We start from the raw sequence: 24,067 nt of genomic DNA, 5'->3' as shown, positions 1-24,067 counted from the left end.
TTAAAAGACAACATTCTAGTCAAAAGACAAGCATCTGTTTGTAAAACTTAATAAGTCGTGTTCCGAGAAAATTTGGCTTAAGGACATACGCGGGTGTTTTAATGCAAATTTTGCTCCACTTAGAATTTGATAATTTTTGGTATTTAGGTAGAACCATCTGTTGTGGATAGAAAAATAAAATAAAAATCATGGGTCACCAGTGTTATTCATTTTTTATTCGCAAATGAACAACAAGCATATTTCAGCACAATAACAATTCACCAATAAGGTAATAACATAAAAACAACAGTAAAATAATGAGAAAAGTGTTGAAAACAACCTCTATTTCTCACAAAATATGTAATACTGATTTAATTTGACTGCAATTATTTTTTTTAAACATGAATCTAACTGAATTTTTCCAAATTTACCTAAATGTTTGATGAGTTACGACTTAATACAAATATACAAAGAAAACAATAGGTCACCAGGGTCGTTTGTTCACAAATGCAGTTTACCTGCATGTATTAAAATACAATTTAAAAACACAGTGAAAACCATGTACATGGTGCAGGTCAAAACACATACTAGTACATGAATTGCTGTATGCCAATGAAAAAGTAGATTTAAATGTAAACAAGGGCTGTTTGTAAAACATGCATGCCCCCCATATGGGCTGTCCGTTGTAGTGGCAGCCATTGTGTGAATACGATTTTTGTCACTGTGACCTTGACCTTTGACCTGAAAATCAATAGGGGTCATCTGCGAGTCACGATCAATGTACCTATGAAGTGTCATGATCCTAGGCAAAAGCGTTCTTGAGTTATCATCCGAAAATTATTTTACTATTTCGGGTCACCGTGACCTTGACCTTGTGACCTCAAAATCAATAGGGGTCATCTACAAGTCATGACCAATCTACCTATGAAGTTTCTTGATCCTAGGCGTATGCGTTCTTGAGTTATCATCCGAAAACCATTTTACTATTTTGGGTCACCGTGACCTTGACCTTTGACCAAGTGACCTCAAAATCAATAGGGGTCATCTGCGAGTCATGATCAATCTACCCATGAAGTTTCATGATCCTAGGCATATGCGTTCTTGAGTTATCATCCGGAAACCATTTTACTATTTCGGGTCACCGTGACCTTGACCTTTGACCTAGTGACCTCAAAATCAATAGGGGTCATCTGCAAGTCATGATCAATCAACCCATGAAGTTTCATGATCCTAGGCGTATGTGTTCTTGAGTTATCATTCAAAAACCATTTTACTATTTCTGGTCACCGTGACCTTGACCTTTGACCTAGTGACCTCAAAATCAATAGGGGTCATCTGCGAGTCATGATCAATGTACCTATTAAGTTTCATGATCCTAGGCCCAAGCGTTCTTGAGTTATCGTCTGACAACCACCTGGTGGACGGACCGACCAACAGACCGACCGACAGACAGACATGAGCAAAGCAATATACCCCCTCTTCTTCGAAGGGGGGCATAATGAAAACACAAATTATGTGTAGCAATATGAATAAAATAATAATAATACAGTTAATAACTGAAAACAAGATGTATACAATATATTAAAGAGGCCGTCCAACAGATTTAGGCATGTAGTGAAGCTTGTCATTAAATACTTAAAATGCTTTATATTGGTAAATTTAAACATTTGAACTTAAAATCTCCAGTAAAAAAACAAGAATACAATTTCAAAAAAGTAAAAAAAAGTAACCCTCAACAGGGCTCGAACCACAGACCCCTGGATTCCTGGAGTAAAAAGCCTCCCGCCTAGACCACTCGACCATCCACGCTCATGTTTACATCAGATGTATTTTTTAGCTATATAAGCAATCCTCGCAGTTTCCCAAAATATTGTTTCGCGTTGATACAACGCTTTATCTGTTGGACGGCTGCATATCAAAGGTATTTAATTTTCATGGACAAAACTGTCCATTTTTTCGGCGTAAGCTGTATTAAGCCAGCTTTTCACCCTGACTTGACCTTTGTAAGGTCCAATAATACACAAATAAAATTTCCCGCGGCTAGGTACGAATGAATACACTTCATTTATTCCATTGGCTGATTTGAGTATAACACCAGAACATTGGAAACATATCCGCGTCTTTGTAACACTGTTTTACTGCATGAAACAATTTTATCTCTAATGAAAAGGCTCAATAGATAGAACAGTTTTACAATCAATTTTCGACATAAATACAGTTTGTGCGTTCACCTTTTATTTCCAGAGAATTACCAGCGCAAAAGCGTTTATACTAAAGGCTATGTTGTCATATTTAGTACTTACTTGCATTGCATTTCAACCCGCGAGGTTTCGGGTCAATAAGCGGCTATTTGTGAAAGTCATTGTTTATATACAGTTCATCGTCGGAGTTCGCAGAAGGGGTTGCGATCATTGTGTTACACCGGTCTTACTGACAATAACGTAGTGACTGTAATGCATTGCATTCCAATCCGCAAGGTATCAAGGTCAGTTTGTCAGTTTGCGGTCAGTTGCAGAAATCTTTATATAAACGCCGTCTCGTAAACTTTGTGCACTTGAAGTCTGTTTTGATCAGAAAGATACTAAATAAAGATATTCGGCGATATTATTGTAGTATGTCAATCATCGATTTTTAATATGGTTTCAACATTGGCATGATAAGGACCAATTTTGATAAAATTAATTAGAAATATTTATCCATTTAGACCAGTTTATTAAGCATGAGCACAATAATTCACTATACTATAATTATGCAATTAAATAAGATTCGAGTATTGCCGGCTGACCTATATGCACTCGTTTATTTTCATGTTTCTTGTGTTTTTCTATTCTGTAAATATAGATATCTGAGTAATAATATCACATAAAGCATAATAAGCCACGAAATCTGGCGCAACACCCCGTAATTGATGTAGCTAAGAACTGCGCAGGAAAAAGGCATCCGCTACTTTTTATCTCATAGAGATAACTTTTGATCGTTCATAAACATCGACCACAATCAACGGCGTATATCTTTTTTAAAGATATTTCTTGTTTACCTTGCGTTCATTTTAAGTATGTTTTGTTGTTCTTTCGTTCTAACATTGTTTACAGTTTTTATCTGATTATCCGAAATATATTGCACTTATTTCGCAACCGGTGTTTCAGTAAAAACAATATTTGCGTGAAACTAAACTGCCGCATACGTCCTTAATACATGTGAATTTATGTTAAGTGTTGTCCCAGAATAGCCTGTGAAATCTGCACAGCCTAGACTGAAATTTTGTTTGGAAAACTTCCTTTAAACAAAACATTCCATAAGAACAGAAAGTGTCGTCTCTGATTAGCATATGCAGACTGTACAGGCTAGTCTGGTACAACACATAACACACATGCATTAAGCCCAGTTTTCATAGAACAAAAATAAAGCTCCAAAAGGTTGGTTTCTCTTACCTTGGTGTGGTCAGCCCAGCAAGGGTGGTCCACTCGTACGTCACTGGATCATATGTCTCCACAGAGTCAAGAATGAGCATGTCATTTTCCCCACCCACTACACACACCATGTTGTTCACCACACCTGCCCCTAACGCACTTCGACTGAACTGAAAACCTGGACAGTCGTGCCATGTGCCATAGAACGTGTCATATCGCTCTACAAGATTCAGCGTCTTTGCATCGCTCCATCTGCCACCTCGAGGCCGTGAAAATCCCCCACAAATATAGATATTTTTCCTCGAGCATTGTCTTGGTACAAGGTGGTAGGGTTTCAAGTTTTGTTTCTTTGAGAACTTTTTCTCGGTTTCTCCACTGACCTTTTTGGCCTCGGCTCGGAAATCGCTCACAATTTTCTGGAGTGTGACCTTAATACTGAGGTCAGAATCTGTTAACAAGGCGATGTATCGTTCTAATTGGGTCTCGGATATGATTGGGAACCTTATTGGGGCCATAACATCAAATATGTGTTTCCTTCTCTCCTGAGAGTTGTGTAATATCCAATCAATTGCAGCTGAAAATTATAAAAAATGTTACCTTTGAAATATACGTTCACTAAATAGATTTACAGAATAAAATTATTACAAGTAATAAGTATGTTGACAAAAGTATTATTTTTAATTTATCACATGCTTAACCTCGAGTTTTATTTTTTTATTTTAAACTATAACAGCATAAGATAATGTTTTTAGAATATTTGTTTGATTTAAAATCTTTGATTGACCGATACAATAACATTATACTTTGGAAATTATGCTGTCAACATAAATGCTTTAAAACTTTGTCAATAAAAACTTGTAGGATTCAAAAAAGATTTGTTTGTATCGTTTCACAATTTTAATTTATTCTAAAGCATGTTATAAAAACATCAGACAATTGTTATCCTTTCATACAATGTTTTATTAATAAAACTTGTCCTGAGAATTTATAAGCAAGCTTGTCAAATGTACACTTTATAACAAAATTCCAAATCTTATTTAATGAAGCATTATATGAAATGACACATGCTATCATATCCTACATTGTGTGGCTGTAAACTGGCTAAGATTTACTTGTATTTAATAGAAACAAGAACAATCAAATATATCTTGTAGGTGTTCATAAAATGTTATTTATATAATTTTTTTAATAAACATTTAACCATTTGAATATTATCCCCAACTCACTTTTTATGAATGCTGTTCAATTTACCACATTCTTTACATTAAAAAAATAAATGTTTATCTAAAACTTTTTCAAAATCTAACTAAGTAAAATAGTATTTTTCTCAACTTGAACATAATCATGTCCCATATCCAGTATGTACTGGTTTCATATTATATTATTGAAAGTAAAAATGTCGTACATCCAATATGATGCTCATCAATGAAAGTAAAAACGTCATATATCCAATAAGAAACATATCATTGCAAGCACAACTGTCACAAATCTTGTACACAACTTCGACACCTATGTTAAATTGGTCACACATCATTTACAAAGTACAGCACACTACAACGTTGTGACTGATACAATAGTCAGCACATTACCGACAGAACAGAATCATTTATTCAGACTTAAGCATGTCAAGCTCATCATCATTTACAAAGGTATACAATAACAGCATGAAGTAAATACAAACTATAATCATTTCGAAGAAAGATCAATTTACAATATAAGGAGTAAACATGTTATCGTGTTTTCGTGCGAATGTTATTACCTAATTTCAAACATAGTTTAATAATTGCAAAACTCATTATTACCACCTTTGATAACCTTGAACAGGCTTTCCACATTGGACTTTCTTTTGTATGAAAGTTTGAATTTGCTAAACATGTTATATCCTAGTGGATTTAATGGATAATATTTAAGAGTAGTTTCAACTATGGTTCTCTTTAGTGAAAGCATCTATTGTCTCAAATCTTTAACACAATTTTAACTATTTCCAGCTCAGAAGCAAAGTTAACCCTTTCAGTGCAGGAACCGAATTTTGAAGGCCTTTGCAAACAGTTTGGATCCAGATGAGACGCCACAAAACGTGGTGTCTCATTAGGATCCAAACTGTTTGCTATTCTGATAATATTATTTGAAAAAAAATCGAAGAAAATGCTTATTTAAGAAATTAGGCAGACAACATTTTAGCAGATGACAATTTTGCCAGTATGCAAAGGGTTAAAGTGGCTATATGCAGCCAGCATACAACCAGAACAGAATGCAGGGGATTTAGCAGTCTGTTCAAGTTCAATGTTGTTTGCTGCCAATCAGTATCTTATAATTTGAAATTAAGCCTTAAAACTTGAACCTATTAAGAAAGTTTTTAATTTTAATTTGATTTTCTTAAAGATTACAAAGCCCCGAATCTTAGAATTTGAAATTCAGCCCTTAAAACTTGAACCTATTAAGAAAGTTTTTAATTTTAATTTGATTTTCTTAAAGATTACAAAGCCCCAATCTTAGAATTTGAAATTCAGCCCTTAAAACTTGAACCTATTAAGAAAGTTTTTAATTTAAATTTGATTTTCTTAAAGATTACAAAAGCCCCCAATCTTAGAATTTGAAATTAAGCCCATAAAACTTGAACCTATTAAGAAAGTTTTTAATTTTAATTTGATTTTCTTAAAGATTACAAAGCCCCCAATCTTAGAATTTGAAATTCAGCCCTTAAAACTTGAACCTATTAAGAAAGTTTTTAATTTTAATTTGATTTTCTTAAAGATTACAAAGCGCCCAATCTTAGAATTTGAAATTAAGCCCATAAAACTTGAACCTATTAAGAAAGTTTTAAATTTAATTTGATTTTCTTAAAGATTACAAAGCCCCCAATCTTAGAATTTGAAATTCAGCCCTTAAAACTTGAACCTATTAAGAAAGTTTTTAATTTAATTTGATTTTCTTAAAGATTACGAAGCGCCCAATCTTAGAATTTGAAATTCAGCCCTTAAAACTTGAACCTATTAAGAAAGTTTTTAATTTAATTTGATTTTCTTAAAGATTACAAAGCGCCCAATCTTAGAATTTGAAATTAAGCCCATAAAACTTGAACCTATTAAGAAAGTTTTTAATTTAATTTGATTTTCTTAAAGATTACAAAGCGCCCAATCTTAGAATTTGAAATTAAGCCCTTAAAACTTGAACCTATTAAGAAAGTTTTTAATTTAATTTGATTTTCTTAAAGATTACAAAGCCCCCAATCTTAGAATTTGAAATTAAGCCCATAAAACTTGAACCTATTAAGAAAGTTTTTAATTTAATTTGATTTTCTTAAAGATCACAAAGCGCCCAATCTTAGAATTTGAAATTAAGCCCTTAAAACTTGAACCTATTAAGAAAGTTTTTAATTTAATTTGATTTTCTTAAAGATTACAAAGCGCCCAATCTTAGAATTTGAAATTAAGCCCTTAAAACTTGAACCTATTAAGAAAGTTTTTAATTTAATTTGATTTTCTTAAAGATTACAAAGCGCCCAATCTTAGAATTTGAAATTAAGCCCATAAAACTTGAACTTATTAAGAAAGTTTTTAATTTAATTTGATTTTCTTAAAGATTACAAAGCGCCCAATCTTAGAATTTGAAATTAAGCCCTTAAAACTTGAACTTATTAAGAAAGTTTTTAATTTAATTTGATTTTCTTAAAGATTACAAAGCGCCCAATCTTAGAATTTGAAATTAAGCCCATAAAACTTGAACTTATTAAGAAAGTTTTTAATTTAATTTGATTTTCTTAAAGATTACAAAGCGCCCAATCTTAGAATTTGAAATTAAGCCCATAAAACTTGAACCTATTAAAAAAGTTTTTAATTTAATTTGATTTTCTTAAAGATTACGAAGCGCCCAATCTTATAATTTGAAATTAAGCCCATAAAACTTGAACCTATTAAAAAAGTTTTGAATTTAATTTGATTTTCTTAAAGATTACGAAGCGCCCAATCTTAGAATTTGAAATTAAGCCCATAAAACTTGAACCTATTAAAAAAGTTTTTATTTTAATTTGATTTTCTTAAAGATTACGAAGCGCCCAATCTTAGAATTTGAAATTAAGCCCTTAAAACTTGAACCTATTAAGAAAGTTTTTAATTTAATTTGATTTTCTTAAAGATTACGAAGCCCCCAATCTTAGAATTTGAAATTAAGCCCATAAAACTTGAACTTATTAAGAAAGTTTTTAATTTAATTTGATTTTCTTAAAGATTACAAAGCGCCCAATCTTAGAATTTGAAATTAAGCCCATAAAACTTGAACTTATTAAGAAAGTTTTTAATTTAATTTGATTTTCTTAAAGATTACAAAGCGCCCAATCTTAGAATTTGAAATTAAGCCCATAAAACTTGAACCTATTAAAAAAGTTTTTAATTTAATTTGATTTTCTTAAAGATTACGAAGCGCCCAATCTTATAATTTGAAATTAAGCCCATAAAACTTGAACCTATTAAAAAAGTTTTTAATTTAATTTGATTTTCTTAAAGATTACGAAGCGCCCAATCTTAGAATTTGAAATTAAGCCCATAAAACTTGAACCTATTAAAAAAGTTTTTAATTTAATTTGATTTTCTTAAAGATTACGAAGCGCCCAATCTTAGAATTTGAAATTAAGCCCATAAAACTTGAACTTATTAAAAAAGTTTTTAATTTAATTTGATTTTCTTAAAGATAACGAAGCCCCCAATCTTATAATTTGAAATTAAGCCCATAAAACTTGAACTTATTAAGAAAGTTTGTAATTTAATTTGATTTTCTAAAAGATTACGAAGCACCCAATCTTAGAATTTGAAATTAAGCCCATAAAACTTGAACTTATTAAGAAAGTTTTTAATTTAATTTGATTTTCTTAAAGATTACGAAGCGCCCAATCTTATAATTTGAAATTAAGCCCATAAAACTTGAACTTTTTAAGAAAGTTTTTAATTTAATTTGATTTTCTTAAAGATTACGAAGCGCCCAATCTTAGAATTTGAAATTAAGCCCATAAAACTTGAACTTATTAAGAAAGTTTTTAATTTAATTTGATTTTCTTAAAGATTACGAAGCGCCCAATCTTAGAATTTGAAATTAAGCCCTTAAAACTTGAACTTATTAAGAAAGTTTTTAATTTAATTTGATTTTCTTAAAGATTACGAAGCCCCCAATCTTAGAATTTGAAATTAAGCCCATAAAACTTGAACCTATTAAGAAAGTTTTTAATTTAATTTGATTTTCTTAAAGATTACGAAGCGCCCAATCTTAGAATTTGAAATTAAGCCCATAAAACTTGAACTTATTAAGAAAGTTTTTTATTTAATTTGATTTTCTAAAAGATTACGAAGTGCCCAATCTTAGAATTTGAAATTAAGCCCTTAAAACTTGAACTTATTAAGAAAGTTTTTAATTTAATTTGATTTTCTTAAAGATTACGAAGCGCCCAATCTTAGAACTTGAAATTAAGCCCTTAAAACTTGAACTTATTAAGAAAGTTTTTAATTTAATTTGATTTTCTTAAAGATTACGAAGCGCCCAATCTTAGAATTTGAAATTAAGCCCTTAAAACTTGAACCTATTAAGAAAGTTTTTAATTTAATTTGATTTTCTTAAAGATAACGAAGCCCCCAATCTTAGAATTTGAAATTAAGCCCTTAAAACTTGAACTTATTAAGAAAGTATTTAATTAAATTTGATTTTCTTAAAGATTACGAAGCGCCCAATCTTAGAATTTGAAATTAAGCCCTTAAAACTTGAACCTATTAAGAAAGTTTTTAATTTAATTTGATTTTCTTAAAGATTACGAAGCGCCCAATCTTAGAATTTGAAATTAAGCCCTTAAAACTTGAACCTATTAAGAAAGTTTTTAATTTAATTTGATTTTCTTAAAGATAACGAAGCCCCCAATCTTAGAATTTGAAATTAAGCCCTTAAAACTTGAACTTTTAAGAAAGTTTTTTATTTAATTTGATTTTCTAAAAGACTACAAAGCGCCAAATCTTAGAATTTGAAATTAAGCCCTTAAAACTTGAACCTATTAAGAAAGTTTTTAATTTAATTTGATTTTCTAAAAGATTACGAAGCGCCCAATCTTAGAATTTGAAACTAAGCCCTTAAAACTTGAACCTATTAAAAAAGTTTTTAATTTAATTTGATTTTCTTAAAGATTAGGAAGCGCCCAATCTTAGAATTTGAAATTAAGCCCTTAAAACTTGAACCTATTAAGAAAGTTTTTAATTTAATTAGATTCTTTTAAAGATTACGAAGCGCCCAATCTTAGAATTTGAAATTAAGCCCTTAAAACTTGAACTTATTAAGAAAGTTTTTAATTTAATTTGATTTTCTTAAAGATTACGAAGCGCCCAATCTTAGAATTTGAAATTAAGCCTTAAAACTTGAACCTATTAAAAAAGTTTTTAATGTAATTTGATTTTCTTAAAGATTACGAAGCGCCCAATCTTAGAATTTGAAATTAAGCCTTAAAACTTGAACCTATTAAAAAAGTTTTTAATGTAATTTGATTTTCTTTAAGATTACGAAGCGCCCAATCTTAGAATTTGAAATTAAGCCCTTAAAACTTGAACCTATTAAGAAAGTTTTTAATGTAATTTGATTTTCTTAAAGATTACGAAGCGCCCAATCTTAGAATTTGAAATTAAGCCCTTAAAACTTGAACCTATTGAGAAAGTTTTTAATTTAATTTGATTTTCTTAAAGATTACGAAGCGCCCAATCTTAGAATTTGAAATTAAGCCCTTAAATCATGAACCTATTAAGAAATTTTTTTAATTTAATTTGATTTTCTTAAAGATTACAAAGCGCCCAATCTTAGAATTTGAAATTAAGCCCTTTAAACTTGAACCTATTAAGAAAGTTTTTTATTTAATATGATTTTCTTAAAGATTACGAAGCGCCCAATCTTAGAATTTGAAATTAAGCCCTTAAAACTTGAACCTATTAAGAAATTTTTTAATTTAATTTGATTTTCTTAAAGATAACGAAGCGCCCAATCTTAGAATTTGAAATTAAGCCCTTAAAACTTGAACCTATTAAGAAAGTTTTTAATTTAATTTGATTTTCTTAAAGATTCCGAAGCGCCCAATCTTAGAATTTGAAATTTAGCCCTTAAAACTTGAACCTATTAAAAAAGTTTTTAACTTAATTTGATTTTCTTAAAGATTACGAAGCGCCCAATCTTAGAATTTGAAATTAAGCCCTTAAAACTTGAACCTATTAAGAAAGTTTTTAATTTAATTTGATTTTCTTAAAGATTACGAAGTGCCCAATCTTAGAATTTGAAATTAAGCCCTTAAAACTTGAACCTATTAAGAAAGTTTTTAATTTAATTGGATTTTCTTAAAGATTGCGAAGCGCCCAATCTTAGAATTTGAAATTAAGCCCTTAAAACTTGAACCTATTAAAAAAGTTTTTAACTTAATTTGATTTTCTTAAAGATTACGAAGCGCCCAATCTTAGAATTTGAAATTCAGCCCTTAAAACTTGAACCTATTAAGAAAGTTTTTAATTTAATTTGATTTTCTTAAAGATTACGAAGCGCCCAATCTTAGAATTTGAAATTAAGCCTTAAAACTTGAACCTATTAAGAAAGTTTTTAATTTTATTTGATTTTCTTAAAGATTACAAAGCGCCCAATCTTAGAACTTGATATTAAGCCCTTAAAACTTGAACCTATTAAGAAAGTTTTTAATTTAATATGATTTTCTTAAAGATTACGAAGCGCCCAATCTTAGAATTTGAAATTAAGCCCTTAAAACTTGAACCTATTAAGAAAGTTTTTAATTTAATTTGATTTTCGTAAAGATAACGAAGCGCCCAATCTTAGAATTTGAAATTAAGCCCTTAAAACTTGAACCTATTAAAAAAGTTTTTAACTTAATTTGATTTTCTTAAAGATTACGAAGCGCCCTATCTTAGAATTTGAAATTAAGCCCTTAAAACTTGAACCTATTAAGAAAGTTTTTAATTTAATTTGATTTTCTTAAAGATTACGAAGCGCCCAATCTTAGAATTTGAAATTAAGCCCTTAAAACTTGAACCTATTAAGAAAGTTTTTAATTTAATTTGATTTTCTTAAAGATTACGAAGCGCCCAATCTTAGAATTTGAAATTAAGCCCTTAAAACTTGAACCTATTAAGAAAGTTTTTAATTTCATTTGATTTTCTTAAAGATAACGAAGCCCCCAATCTTAGAATTTGAAATTAAGCCCTTAAAACTTGAACTTTTAAGAAAGTTTTTTATTTAATTTGATTTTCTAAAAGACTACAAAGCGCCAAATCTTAGAATTTGAAATTAAGCCCTTAAAACTTGAACCTATTAAGAAAGTTTTTAATTTAATTTGATTTTCTAAAAGATTACGAAGCGCCCAATCTTAGAATTTGAAACTAAGCCCTTAAAACTTGAACCTATTAAAAAAGTTTTTAATTTAATTTGATTTTCTTAAAGATTAGGAAGCGCCCAATCTTAGAATTTGAAATTAAGCCCTTAAAACTTGAACCTATTAAGAAAGTTTTTAATTTAATTAGATTCTTTTAAAGATTACGAAGCGCCCAATCTTAGAATTTGAAATTAAGCCCTTAAAACTTGAACTTATTAAGAAAGTTTTTAATTTAATTTGATTTTCTTAAAGATTACGAAGCGCCCAATCTTAGAATTTGAAATTAAGCCTTAAAACTTGAACCTATTAAAAAAGTTTTTAACTTAATTTGATTTTCTTAAAGATTATGAAGCGCCCAATCTTAGAATTTGAAATTAAGCCCTTAAAACTTGAACCTATTAAGAAAGTTTTTAATTTAATTTGATTTTCTTAAAGATTACGAAGTGCCCAATCTTAGAATTTGAAATTAAGCCCTTAAAACTTGAACCTATTTAGAAAGTTTTTAATTTAATTGGATTTTCTTAAAGATTACGAAGCGCCCAATCTTAGAATTTGAAATTAAGCCCTTAAAACTTGAACCTATTAAAGAAGTTTTTAACTTAATTTGATTTTCTTAAAGATTACGAAGCGCCCAATCTTAGAATTTGAAATTCAGCCCTTAAAACTTGAACCTATTAAGAAAGTTTTTAATTTAATTTGATTTTCTTAAAGATTACGAAGCGCCCAATCTTAGAATTTGAAATTAAGCCTTAAAACTTGAACCTATTAAGAAAGTTTTTAATTGAATTTGATTTTCTTAAAGATTACAAAGCGCCCAATCTTAGAACTTGATATTAAGCCCTTAAAACTTGAACCTATTAAGAAATTTTTTAATTTAATATGATTTTCTTAAAGATTACGAAGCGCCCAATCTTAGAATTTGAAATTAAGCCCTTAAAACTTGAACCTATTAAGAAAGTTTTTAATTTAATTTGATTTTCGTAAAGATAACGAAGCGCCCAATCTTAGAATTTGAAATTAAGCCCTTAAAACTTGAACCTATTAAAAAAGTTTTTAACTTAATTTGATTTTCTTAAAGATTACGAAGCGCCCAATCTTAGAATTTGAAATTAAGCCCTTAAAACTTGAACCTATTAAGAAAGTTTTTAATTTAATTTGATTTTCTTAAAGATTACGAAGCGCCCAATCTTAGAATTTGAAATTAAGCCTTAAAACTTGAACCTATTAAGAAAGTTTTTAATTTAATTTGATTTTCTTAAAGATTACGAAGCGCCCAATCTTAGAACTTGAAATTAAGCCCTTAAAACTTGAACCTATTAAGAAAGTTTTTAATTAAATATGATTTTCTTAAAGATTACGAAGCGCCCAATCTTAGAATTTGAAATTAAGCCCTTAAAACTTGAACCTATTAAGAAAGTTTTTAACTTAATTTGATTTTCTTAAAGATTACGAAGCGCCCAATCTTAGAATTTGAAATTAAGCCCTTAAAACTTGAACCTATTAAGAAAGTTTTTAATTTTATTTGATTTTCTTAAAGATTCCGAAGCGCCCAATCTTAGAATTTGAAATTTAGCCCTTAAAACTTGAACCTATTAAAAAAGTTTTTAACTTAATTTGATTTTCTTAAAGATTACGAAGCGCCCAATCTTAGAATTTGAAATTAAGCCCTTAAAACTTGAACCTATTAAGAAAGTTTTTAATTTAATTTGATTTTCTTAAAGATTACGAAGTGCCCAATCTTAGAATTTGAAATTAAGCCCTTAAAACTTGAACCTATTAAGAAAGTTTTTAATTTAATTTGATTTTCTTAAAGATTACGAAGCGCCCAATCTTAGAATTTGAAATTAAGCCCTTAAAACTTGAACCTATTAAAAAAGTTTTTAATTTAATTTGATTTTCTTAAAGATTACGAAGGGCCCAATCTTAGAATTTGAAATTAAGCCCTTAAAACTTGAACCTATTAAGAAAGTTTTTAATTTAATTTGATTTTCTTAAAGATTACGAAGCGCCCAATCTTAGAATTTGAAATTAAGCCTTAAAACTTGAACCTATTAAGAAAGTTGTTAATTTAATTTGATTTTCTTAAAGATTACAAAGCGCCCAATCTTAGAACTTGAAATTAAGCCCTTAAAACTTGAACCTATTAAGAAAGTTTTTAATTTAATTTGATTTTCTTGAAGATTATGAAGCGCCCAAATGCCTATCTGAGCAGTAAAGGGTTGCAAACAACTCAAGCAGGAAAACAACAGGAGATTAACCTTTGAAAACCTGGTACTCGTTTTCCACGTGCAGACACTCGCTCTGCAGGAAGTGGACCAGCGTGACCTTGTCAAGGTCAAGGAACTCCTCCCCCTGACTGACCTTGAGAAAGTTTTTGTTGATATAGCCTTCTGCATCCTTCTGCAGCAGACGACACGACACGGTCTCAGCGAACTGGTAAATACCTGCAGGGCAAATTGCTTAACTTTTTCAGTGCTGGAACCTAATTTTGGAGGCCTTTGCAAACAGTTTGGATCCTGATGAGACACCACAGATCGTGGCATCTCATCGGGATCCAAACTTTTTGCTATTCTTATAATATTCTTTGAAAAAAAAAATCGAAGAAAATGCTAATTTTAGAAATTCAGCAGACGACATTTTAGCAGACAACAAATTTCCCAGCATGCAAAGGGTTAAATGTGAATTTTTTTTTATTTTTTTTACAGATTCTTTCCTTCACAGCATACTTTTTGCCAGTATAGAAACTTTAAACATTATTAATTAATTAAGTTAATATTCTATTTAACCAATGGCTCTTATGCGGATAGGGGATTGGAGACAAAGGCAAGAGAGCTATCACTACGAACCAGTTTATTGCAGATAAAAAGAATGGACAATTTTACTATTAAGCACTGCGTTTTGACAGTTTACCTTACATACAATTGTAAAAATAAAGCAGACAGTTGTGTCTTTCTGGTCATATCCATCTCATATACGTGAAAATTTGTGCCAAGAAATAAAAAAAAAGCATTCAATGTATATGAAAGTTACAGCTTGAAAAGCAAATGTGCATTGATTTGACCTTTGATGGGCAAATATTTGTCATCGACATTACAAATTTAATGTCAGAAATTAGTTCAAGCCAGCAAGCCCTTCACTGCGAAAATTTGGACTTTGGTTTATCTTGTCATAACGGGGAATAATCTGCATTGAAATTTACCAATACAATTTTCTATGAATTATTAAGTAAGGAAACTAAGACCCAATAAGTGTTTGATTGACCTCTGACCTTGAACTGCGACCTTGACATTGCCTTACTCTTACCTTTAATGGAAACCTTGACATTGACAACATCTGGTCCTAAATTGTGACCTTAAATTACCATTTTGTCATTAACCACCTCTGGCTTATATTTGCGACCTTTACATTAACCACTTCTGACCTTCAATTGCAACCTTGACATTAACCACTTCTGACCTTCAATTGCAACCTTGACATTAACCACTTCTGACCTTCAATTGCAACCTTGAAATTAACCACTTCTGACCTTCAATTGCAACCTTGACATTAACCACTTCTGACCTTCAATTGCAACCTTGACATTAACCACTTTTGACCTTCAATTGCAATTTTGACATTTACCACTTCTGACCTTCAATTGCAACCTTGACATCTTCCACTTTGGAACACGCATTGCAACCTGAATATTGCCTTTTGAAGGACAAGCTTCTGTCATGTGTGCAACAAATCTTCTGGTGTTTGGGATTTTAATCAGAAGCTATATTGGTGATGTGTCCACTTATGAGGAGCATTCAATAGTAAAAAGGACTTAACATAAAAAGAATTTCTACAATCATAAATCTTTCAGAAGGGATATTAAAAATAGAATAAGTAACAATACATTTGTGAATTGGTCATTGTCAATCACAAAAAGGCCCTGCAATGAATGAAAAGAAAAGAAATTCTGGCTGCACATTTGATTAATGCCTACCAATGCAGTTTTCTGGCTGAAGTTTGTTCTTCAGGAATGCAGCACAAGCGCCAATCACCTCAAACATAGAGAACATGTCTGCAGAGATGAGTAACTCTTCACAGTTGTCCTCCGTCACAGTAATCTCCCCTGCAGGAAATAAGTGCCAGTGATTCCCTTGAAAATGAGACTCAATTTGGGAAAATGGGACATAATGCCTGTGTCATCCTAAATTAGCCTGTGCTGTCAGGGACGAGACTTTCAGGAAAAATCAATCATTTGCTAAGAAAAGACTTCTGTGAACGAAAAATACCGCCAAAGCGGAAAGTGATAAGGCCTGATAAGCCTGTTCAGTCAGCACGGGCTAATCTGGGATGACACTTTATGCACATGTATTAAATCCTGTTTTTCCCATCCAAGGTTCATTTTCATTACAATAAAAGCATTAACATTATGTTTTACTCGCATGCTTCATACATGTTTTCTGTATGACACAACTATTTAAAACTCATACCCTTATCTGGAAAATTAAGATATTGAGCTTTTTCCTTGGCTACTTTTTCTATAATTGACTGTTGCATTATTTTATTTTTGATATCAGCATGTTTTGCATAAGTATAATTTCTGTAGCTTCTTTAAAAGCATGTATTTAACAAGACACGACACAAGTTTACATTTAATACCATATCTAAGTTAATTTGGAATATGGACAATAAGCACATTTGTAAATCTGCCTACAGCAGAAGAGTAATAAATAAATATTGTATTAAAAAAACATACTGGAAAACACTGATACACTAGTATAATAGTTTACCTGCGCACAAATAATATTAAATTATGTAAAAGAACAAGAGTTGTGTTTGTCAGAAACACAATGCCCCCTATTGCGCTGCTTTGAAGCCATAAATTTGACCTTTGACCTTGAAGGATGACCTTCACCTTGACTTTTCACCACTCAAAATGTGCAGCTCCATGAGATACACATGCATGCCACATATCAAATAGCTATCTTCAATCAATATTATATAAGTTATCAAACTTAAACCAAGGTTAAAGTTTTGGGACACACACATACAATGACACAATGTCAGACAGACAGACAGACAGACAGACAGACAGACAGACAGACAGACAGACAGACAGACAGACAGACAGACAGACAGACAGACAGACAGACAGACAGACAGACAGACAGACAGACAGACAGACAGACAGACAGACAGACAGACAGAAAGACAGGCAGACAGACAGACAGACAGACAGACAGACAGACAGACAGACAGACAGACAGACAGACAGACAGACAGACAAGGCCAAATACAATATACCCCTGATCTCTTGATCCTGGGGCATAGAAAGGATACAAGCAAATAAAGACGCCAAAAAACACACAAATTAAACATGCAATGCAGTTACAAATTTTGAATGACCAATATATATATAACAAGGGCTGTTTGTAAATCAGGCATGCCCCCCCCATATGGGCTGTCCGTTGTAGTGGCAGCCATTGTGTGAATACGTTTTTTGTCACTGTGACCTTGACCTTTGACTTAGTGACCTGAAAATCAATAGGGGTCATCTGCGAGTCATAATCAATGTACCAATGAAGTGTCATGATCCTAAGCAAAAGCGTTCTTGAGTTATCATCTGGAAACCATTTAACTATTTTGGGTCACTGTGACATTGACCTTTGAGCTAGTGACCTCAAAATCAATTCTACCCAAGAAGATTCATGATCCTAGGCAAAAGCGTTCTTGATTAATCATCCGAAAACCATTTTACTATTTCCGGTCACCGTGACCTTGACCTTTGACCTAGTGACCTCAAAATCAATAGGGGTCATCTGCGAGTCATGATCAATCTACCTATGAAGTTTCATGATCCTAGGCGTATGCGTTCTTGAGCTATCATCTGAAAACCATTTTACTATTTCCGGTCACCGTGACCTTGACCTAGTGACCTCAACATCATTAGGGGTCATCTGCGAGTCATGATTAAACTACCCATGAAGTTTCATGATCCTAGGCGTATGCGTTCTTGAGTTATCATCCGAAAACCATTTTACTATTTTGGGTCACCGTGACCTTGACCTAGTGACCTCAAAATCAATAGGGGTCATCTGCGAGTCATGATCTATCTAACAATGAAGTTTCATGATCCTAGGCGTATGCCTTCTTGAGTTATCATCCAGAAACCATTTTACTATTTAGAGTCACTGTGATCTTGACCTTTGACCAAGTGACCTGAAAATCAATAGGGGTCATCTGCCAGTCATAATCAATGTACCTATAAAGTTTCATGATCCTAGGCCTAAGCGTTCTTGAGTTATCATCCGGAAAACACCTGGTGGACGGACCGACAGACTGACAGACATGTGCAAAGCAATATACCCCCTCTTCTTCGAAGGGGGGCATAAAAATGTACATTTACTGACAACTTCATCAAATAAACTAGTATTAACAAATAAGTTGTGATATTATTCCCTACGAAATCAAAAAGATTCTTGTAAATTTTAATTCATGTTAATACTTATATGTATGGGTCTCTGAGAAAACCAGGCATAATGCAGTCAACAAAGACTAATCTCTGGGACGACACTTTCCACATAGACTAGTTTATTATTAACAAGAAACTTTCTTAACAAAAATCAAAAAGCAGAAAGTATTGTACCTGATTACAAATGCACCCTGTGCTTATTGCAAATGACAATCTGTGACGATACTTTAGGCAAATGCATTAAGACTGGTTTCCCAGAACACAGCTCATTAATACAGCTCAATTTACCAGAATATATAAAATCCAAGAGTAGGGAGAAAATATGTTTGCTGACACCACTGAGTACAATTTCATCTTTCCCATGTTCTGACATATCTGTGACGAACATGGCATGAAAATATGTGCTTCCTGCCATTAAGACAACCTGAAAAACATGGGAAGGAACATTCATTTTTCTGGAAGAGCACAATATCAAAATATGAAGATTTCAGCACACTCAAAAGCTTGAGTAGTTCTGTTATCCTTACAGATTGAAAAAGGACACGTGACCATAGGACACAAATGTCACCACATTCCACTGTTTTTAAAATTTGACCTTTGACCTTGAAGTGGGAATATGACCTTTGAGGTATGGACAACATTGCATTTTGACTTTCAATAGTGTCAATTTCTGCCAAGTAGTTTAAAAGCCATCAAAAAATGGCAAAGTTATGGCTGAGACAGGAATTTTCCACTTTGACCTTTTTTAGCGGGACCTAGATCTTTGAGGTAGGCAAGCAAGTGTTACACACAAAATGTCTGATTATGGTTTACATTAAAAATATATTTGTAACAAGTTATTTTATAATACATCAATCTATGGTATAGTTCTAGCTGGGAAAATAATTTTAAGCTATTTTAGTCAACTTTGACCTTTTACCTCTAAGCCTGACCTTGACCTTTGAGATATGGAGAGGGTGTCAAACAAGACATCTTTCATTTTATGATATGACATTTGTGAGCAGTTATTCGAAATCCAACAATATATGGCAGAGTTATGGCTGAGAAAGGAATTTTCTGACTGACATCCAGACAGCTGAACAGGTGGACAGTACACATGCTATATAATGCTGCCTTCTTCAAAGGGGGGCATAAAAACAGTCCTATTTAAATGCAAAGGTTACTTTCACTGTGCTAACTTTCATTTAACTATATACAATCTTGTAATACTCAACAACACTGGATAAAAAAATATCAATATAGATTTTGTAGCACCTTTATGGAAAAGACCCTATGAAAAAAATGTAAGTGTTCAGCTTAAAGAAAACAAGGGCTGTTTGTTAAACATGCATGCCCCCAATATGAGCTGTCAGTTGTAGTGGCAGTCTTTGTGTGAATACGTTTTTTTGTCACTGTGACCTTGACCTAGTGACCTGAAAATCAATAGGGGTCATCTGCCAGTCATGATCAATGTACCTATGAAGTTTCTTGATTATAGGCCTAATCATTCTTGAGTTATCATCAGGAAACTATTTTACTGTTTCAAGTCACTGTGACCTTGACCTTTGACCTAGTGACCTAAAAATTAAAAGGGGTCATCTGCCAGTCATGATCTATGTACCTACGAAGTTTCATGATCCTAGGCATAAGCATTTTTGAGTTATCATCCGGAAAACATTTTACTGTTTCAAGTCACTATGACCTTGACCTTTGACCGAGTGACCTGAAAATCAATAGGGGTCATCTGCCAGTCATGATCAATGTTCCTATGAAGTTTCATGATCCTGGGCCAAAGCATTCTTGAGTTATCATCCGGAAACCTCTTTACTATTTAGAGTTACTGTGATCTTGACCTTTGACCAAGTGACCTGAAAATCAATAGGGGTCATCTGCCAGTCATAATCAATGTACCTATAAAGTTTCATGATCCTAGGCCTAAGCGTTCTTGAGTTATCATCCGGAAACCATCTGGTGGACAGACTGACCGAGAGACATGTGCAAAACAATATACACCCTCTTCTTCGAAGGGGGGCATAATAAGTAAGCATACTTTGTGACAATGGAATGTTTGAGATTCCACTTGCAAATTAACATCACAAAATGTTCTGTCATGCCGTAAGTGTTGTAGGTTTTTGAAAAAGGTTTCTTGATACACCGATGAAGTTGATCTGAAATAACAATAAAATGGCATATTTATTTAGTAATTTAATACATGGATTATAATTACAGTGAGGTCCATGAAAATCAATATTACAACCATACTAATTGTTTTTAGAATTATATTACAAACAAGATTTAAAGTTGAAATTAATGTTTACTAAAAACAATGATAAATCTTGCATTGTTAGGCTATTTTAATAAAGAAACAAGAGATGTGTTTGTCAGAAACACAATCCCCCCTACTGCTCTGCTTTGATTTAAAATATTTTTTTTATCCCTTTGGATTATATCATTTGGCAGGTACAGATCATTTTCACAAGGGAAATATTCTTTATATTACTTCCCTTGTGAAAATGATCTGAACCTGACAAATGATAAATAAAAATTATCTCCCTTTAAAGCTTGTTACTTCCCTTGGATTTGTTTTTTTGACCTTCTACCTTGAAGGATGACCTTGACCTTTCACCACTCAAAATGTGAAGCTCCATCAGGTACACATGCATTCCAAATATCAAGTTGCTACGTTCAATATTTCAAAAGTTATGGCCAATGTTAAATTTTTCGGACGGACGAACGCACGGACAGACTGACTGACAGACATTTCAAATGCTATATGCCACGGTACCCTACCCGGGCATAAAAAGTGTGGCATGTTTACTGATTAACAGAGAATATCTATGTACTGACTATAATTAATAAATATTTTAATGTAATTTACATGTACTTGTTGTATTGCATTTTTTTTCCTCCATTTCACAAAATATTCTAAATTTAATAAACCTTATGAATTTATTTAACATATTTCACTGGGGCACAATTATTAAAATCAAAGTATATATAATATTAATTAGGTATTTTTTTTCATAATAACAGACATATAAATACTAAATATCAATGAATATTTTGTACAATATTTCGAAAAATGAAGTTCACACACACGTGCACACAAATGTTCCTTATTTCAATAGCTAAAATGTCAACGCTAGGTGTGGTATGGTAACATAGATTTAAAAAGATACAAAATTATTGTTTTTTCTGTGGAGCATTTTATTCCATTTAAATTACCCGCAACAATATCTATTTATACGACACACAAACACTAACTTAGTACATGAACATGTGTTTTATGTATTGTTCCGCAAAAAATAAATAAAAAAAGAACATTTTGTTTCTTGTTAAATCTATGTTAGACCACATCTAGTGTTGCAGTTTTGAATATTGCTATAAGGAACATAGATTTTGTATGTGTCAACTTTTTTTTTGTAAATATTGTACAAAATATTCCTTGATTTTGAGGGTTTATGGGCTTTTAACACATCAAATGCTTTCAATTATCAATCAGGATGATGGCATCAACTGGTTTAAGGTCCTGATGAAAGACAACAAAGGGTAACCAGGTAAGTGTTGACAACTGTGATATTCATTAAATCGGAAGGTTCTACATGTATTTAAGCAAAAAAATAAGCCGCTCTCTGTGAAGACGGGGCTTAATGCATGTGCATAAAGTACCACATTGGTTTAATTATCAGGGAAAACACTTAATGCCTTTTATCTAATTTTTTGTTTTAAAGTGAAGAAAGTCTCTTCTAAACACAAATGCAGTCTTAGCAGAACATACCGTTCCTGATTAGCCTTTGCTTACTGCACAACTTACTCTTGGACGATACTTATAAACATGCATTAAGCCCTGTTTTCCTAGAGTGTGATTCAATTATATGCACACATAGAACAAAAAGTCAAGCAGAAATGTACCTGTACACAGATGGACCAATGTCTCCATCTTGAATACCATAAGAAACATCTGCCTCTGCCATCATCTGAATCAAACCATCTTCAACTTTTAACCCGAAGTTGCAAAATATTTTTATGTAAACAATTAATTTAAAAAATGATTATCAACTAAAAACATTGAAATTATCTAATATGCCTAAGTCTGTTCATTGATGATCTAATGATTGTGAAAGAGAAAACCAAGTACTGGTTCTACCAATAAAAACTAACTTACTAGGAATGTATTAAAAACGATATCAGACTATACGTATCATGGCTTCCTTACATCATGATTACTTTCAAATGTTGAGTGTGTGTGATTATCTTGCATTTTTCTACTCCCTTGGAATATAGTTCAATTTGATCTCTTTGTATCTGGTGCTGGGTCATGTTTGGCAAGTTATTCGATATTTTAGCTTCAAGATTGTTTGTGCATGACATGCTGTCTGAACATTTTTATAATTTGAGGCAAGATGATTCATATATTCCATACAAAATAATGAAATAATAATAAAAAAAATCATTTTAATTTAAATATTTGACCTTTTACCTCTTAGTGTTACCTTGACCTTTGAGCTAAGTAAATAATATTCTTATTGCACATCATTTGTGGTAACTATTTTAAAATGTTAACATATTTTGTGTTTGCAGACTGGTCAAGGTTTCATGTTCTTCCAGATGGACATGCGGATTGTGTGGAGGCAATACAATTCAAAACTCTATTACACAGGATTCACCTCAAGGTTTAACTAGCCATTCCAAAACCATTTAATTGCAAATACATCAATTTGAATAATAAACTACACTCTTCTTAAGTTCCCAACAAATACAAACTTCATTTCTGATTTCTATGTCGTGTGTATTGAAAAGAAACAGGCATTTGGTTGGCTCAGATGAAAAAATGGTATGCAAGTGCCTCAGTCATAGGTTTGAGTCCAGCATCATGCGCAATATTCCTCTCTAGTTGATTTATATTTGGCGAATGGAGGAATACATAAATGGAGCGCTTGTATGTAGTGGGTAAAAAACAGTTAATCACAGCAGTAGTATATTATGTATGGTAACATCTAGGGAAAGATCTGGTATCACATACGGTACAGAGTGCTGCTAAGAAGGGTCAGGGTTGAAAGCAGACTATTCTGGAGGCATTTTTTTTAAATTGCCAAATCCAATGAATCACTCAGTCCAGCACTTCATGTACTTGAGATATTTAAGTATAATATTTTCATTTGCTATTGTAATATATATTTTTTATATACGCTTGAACAAATCTGTGCTAAGAAGTCCAGAGAAGCAGGTGGGTGAAGGAGCGAGGGGGGGGGGGGGCGGGGACTTAGCACCATGCTATTTTGTTCTTAATCTTTTCCTAAGATCTTCAGTTGACAATACATAGCTCCTTTTAACTTTGAGCAATATTAGAGCAAATTATCCTTATAAACTTGTATTAACCATTTTTTGGCAAGATTAGTCTGTGTTGAATTAGAACAACGTCCCTCGTGATAAGTGCTCTGGTCAGGGATCACTGGCTCAAGACTCGCATTGCGCAACCTTTCCTCCGGGGCATACTAAAGTGAAAAATCCTGAGCTTCAACAGGGGATAGAACCCGCGACCTCCAGAGTGGTAGTCAGACATTCTAACTGCGTCGCTAAAGAGCTAGCCCAACATAAAGGCTGTTGGAAGTGACCTTATTTTACACCACTGTTAGAAGTGACCTTATATCACTACACTCTTCACCCGCTTAATGTTTCAAGGCCAAACACGTCAGCTACAGCATGTCTTGCGTCTGCATGGCACACCCAGAAACCATTAAACAGCTCACACCCACTTTCTGAATCGTTGGCCTTGTTGCCATAAAAGTGAAAAATCCTGAGCTCCAACGGGTGATTGATTCCGAGACCTCCAGAGTGGTAGTAAGACGCTCTAACCGTCTATCTATC

General features: G+C 32.3%; 1 protein-coding gene across 1 annotated transcript in view; it reads right to left on the bottom strand.

Moving 5' to 3' along the window:
• The window catches only part of LOC127862900 (actin-binding protein IPP-like), a 35,148-nt gene that overhangs the window by 9,318 nt on the left and 1,763 nt on the right, over positions 1-24,067 (bottom strand). Inside the window, exons 2-7 of the mRNA XM_052402174.1 lie at positions 22,112-22,176; positions 20,250-20,367; positions 18,509-18,644; positions 15,746-15,874; positions 14,034-14,219; positions 3,411-3,963 (exon numbers count right to left, since the gene is read on the bottom strand). Of these exons, the coding sequence (XP_052258134.1) occupies positions 3,411-3,963; positions 14,034-14,219; positions 15,746-15,874; positions 18,509-18,644; positions 20,250-20,367; positions 22,112-22,176 (1,187 nt within the window). The remainder of the gene's footprint in view (positions 1-3,410; positions 3,964-14,033; positions 14,220-15,745; positions 15,875-18,508; positions 18,645-20,249; positions 20,368-22,111; positions 22,177-24,067) is intronic.

Source organism: Dreissena polymorpha, chromosome 16 (assembly GCF_020536995.1).
Source record: "Dreissena polymorpha isolate Duluth1 chromosome 16, UMN_Dpol_1.0, whole genome shotgun sequence".
Lineage (NCBI taxonomy): Eukaryota > Metazoa > Mollusca > Bivalvia > Myida > Dreissenidae > Dreissena > Dreissena polymorpha.
Note: the sequence above shows the minus strand (reverse complement) of the source record. Positions and strands in the feature narration are given on the sequence as shown.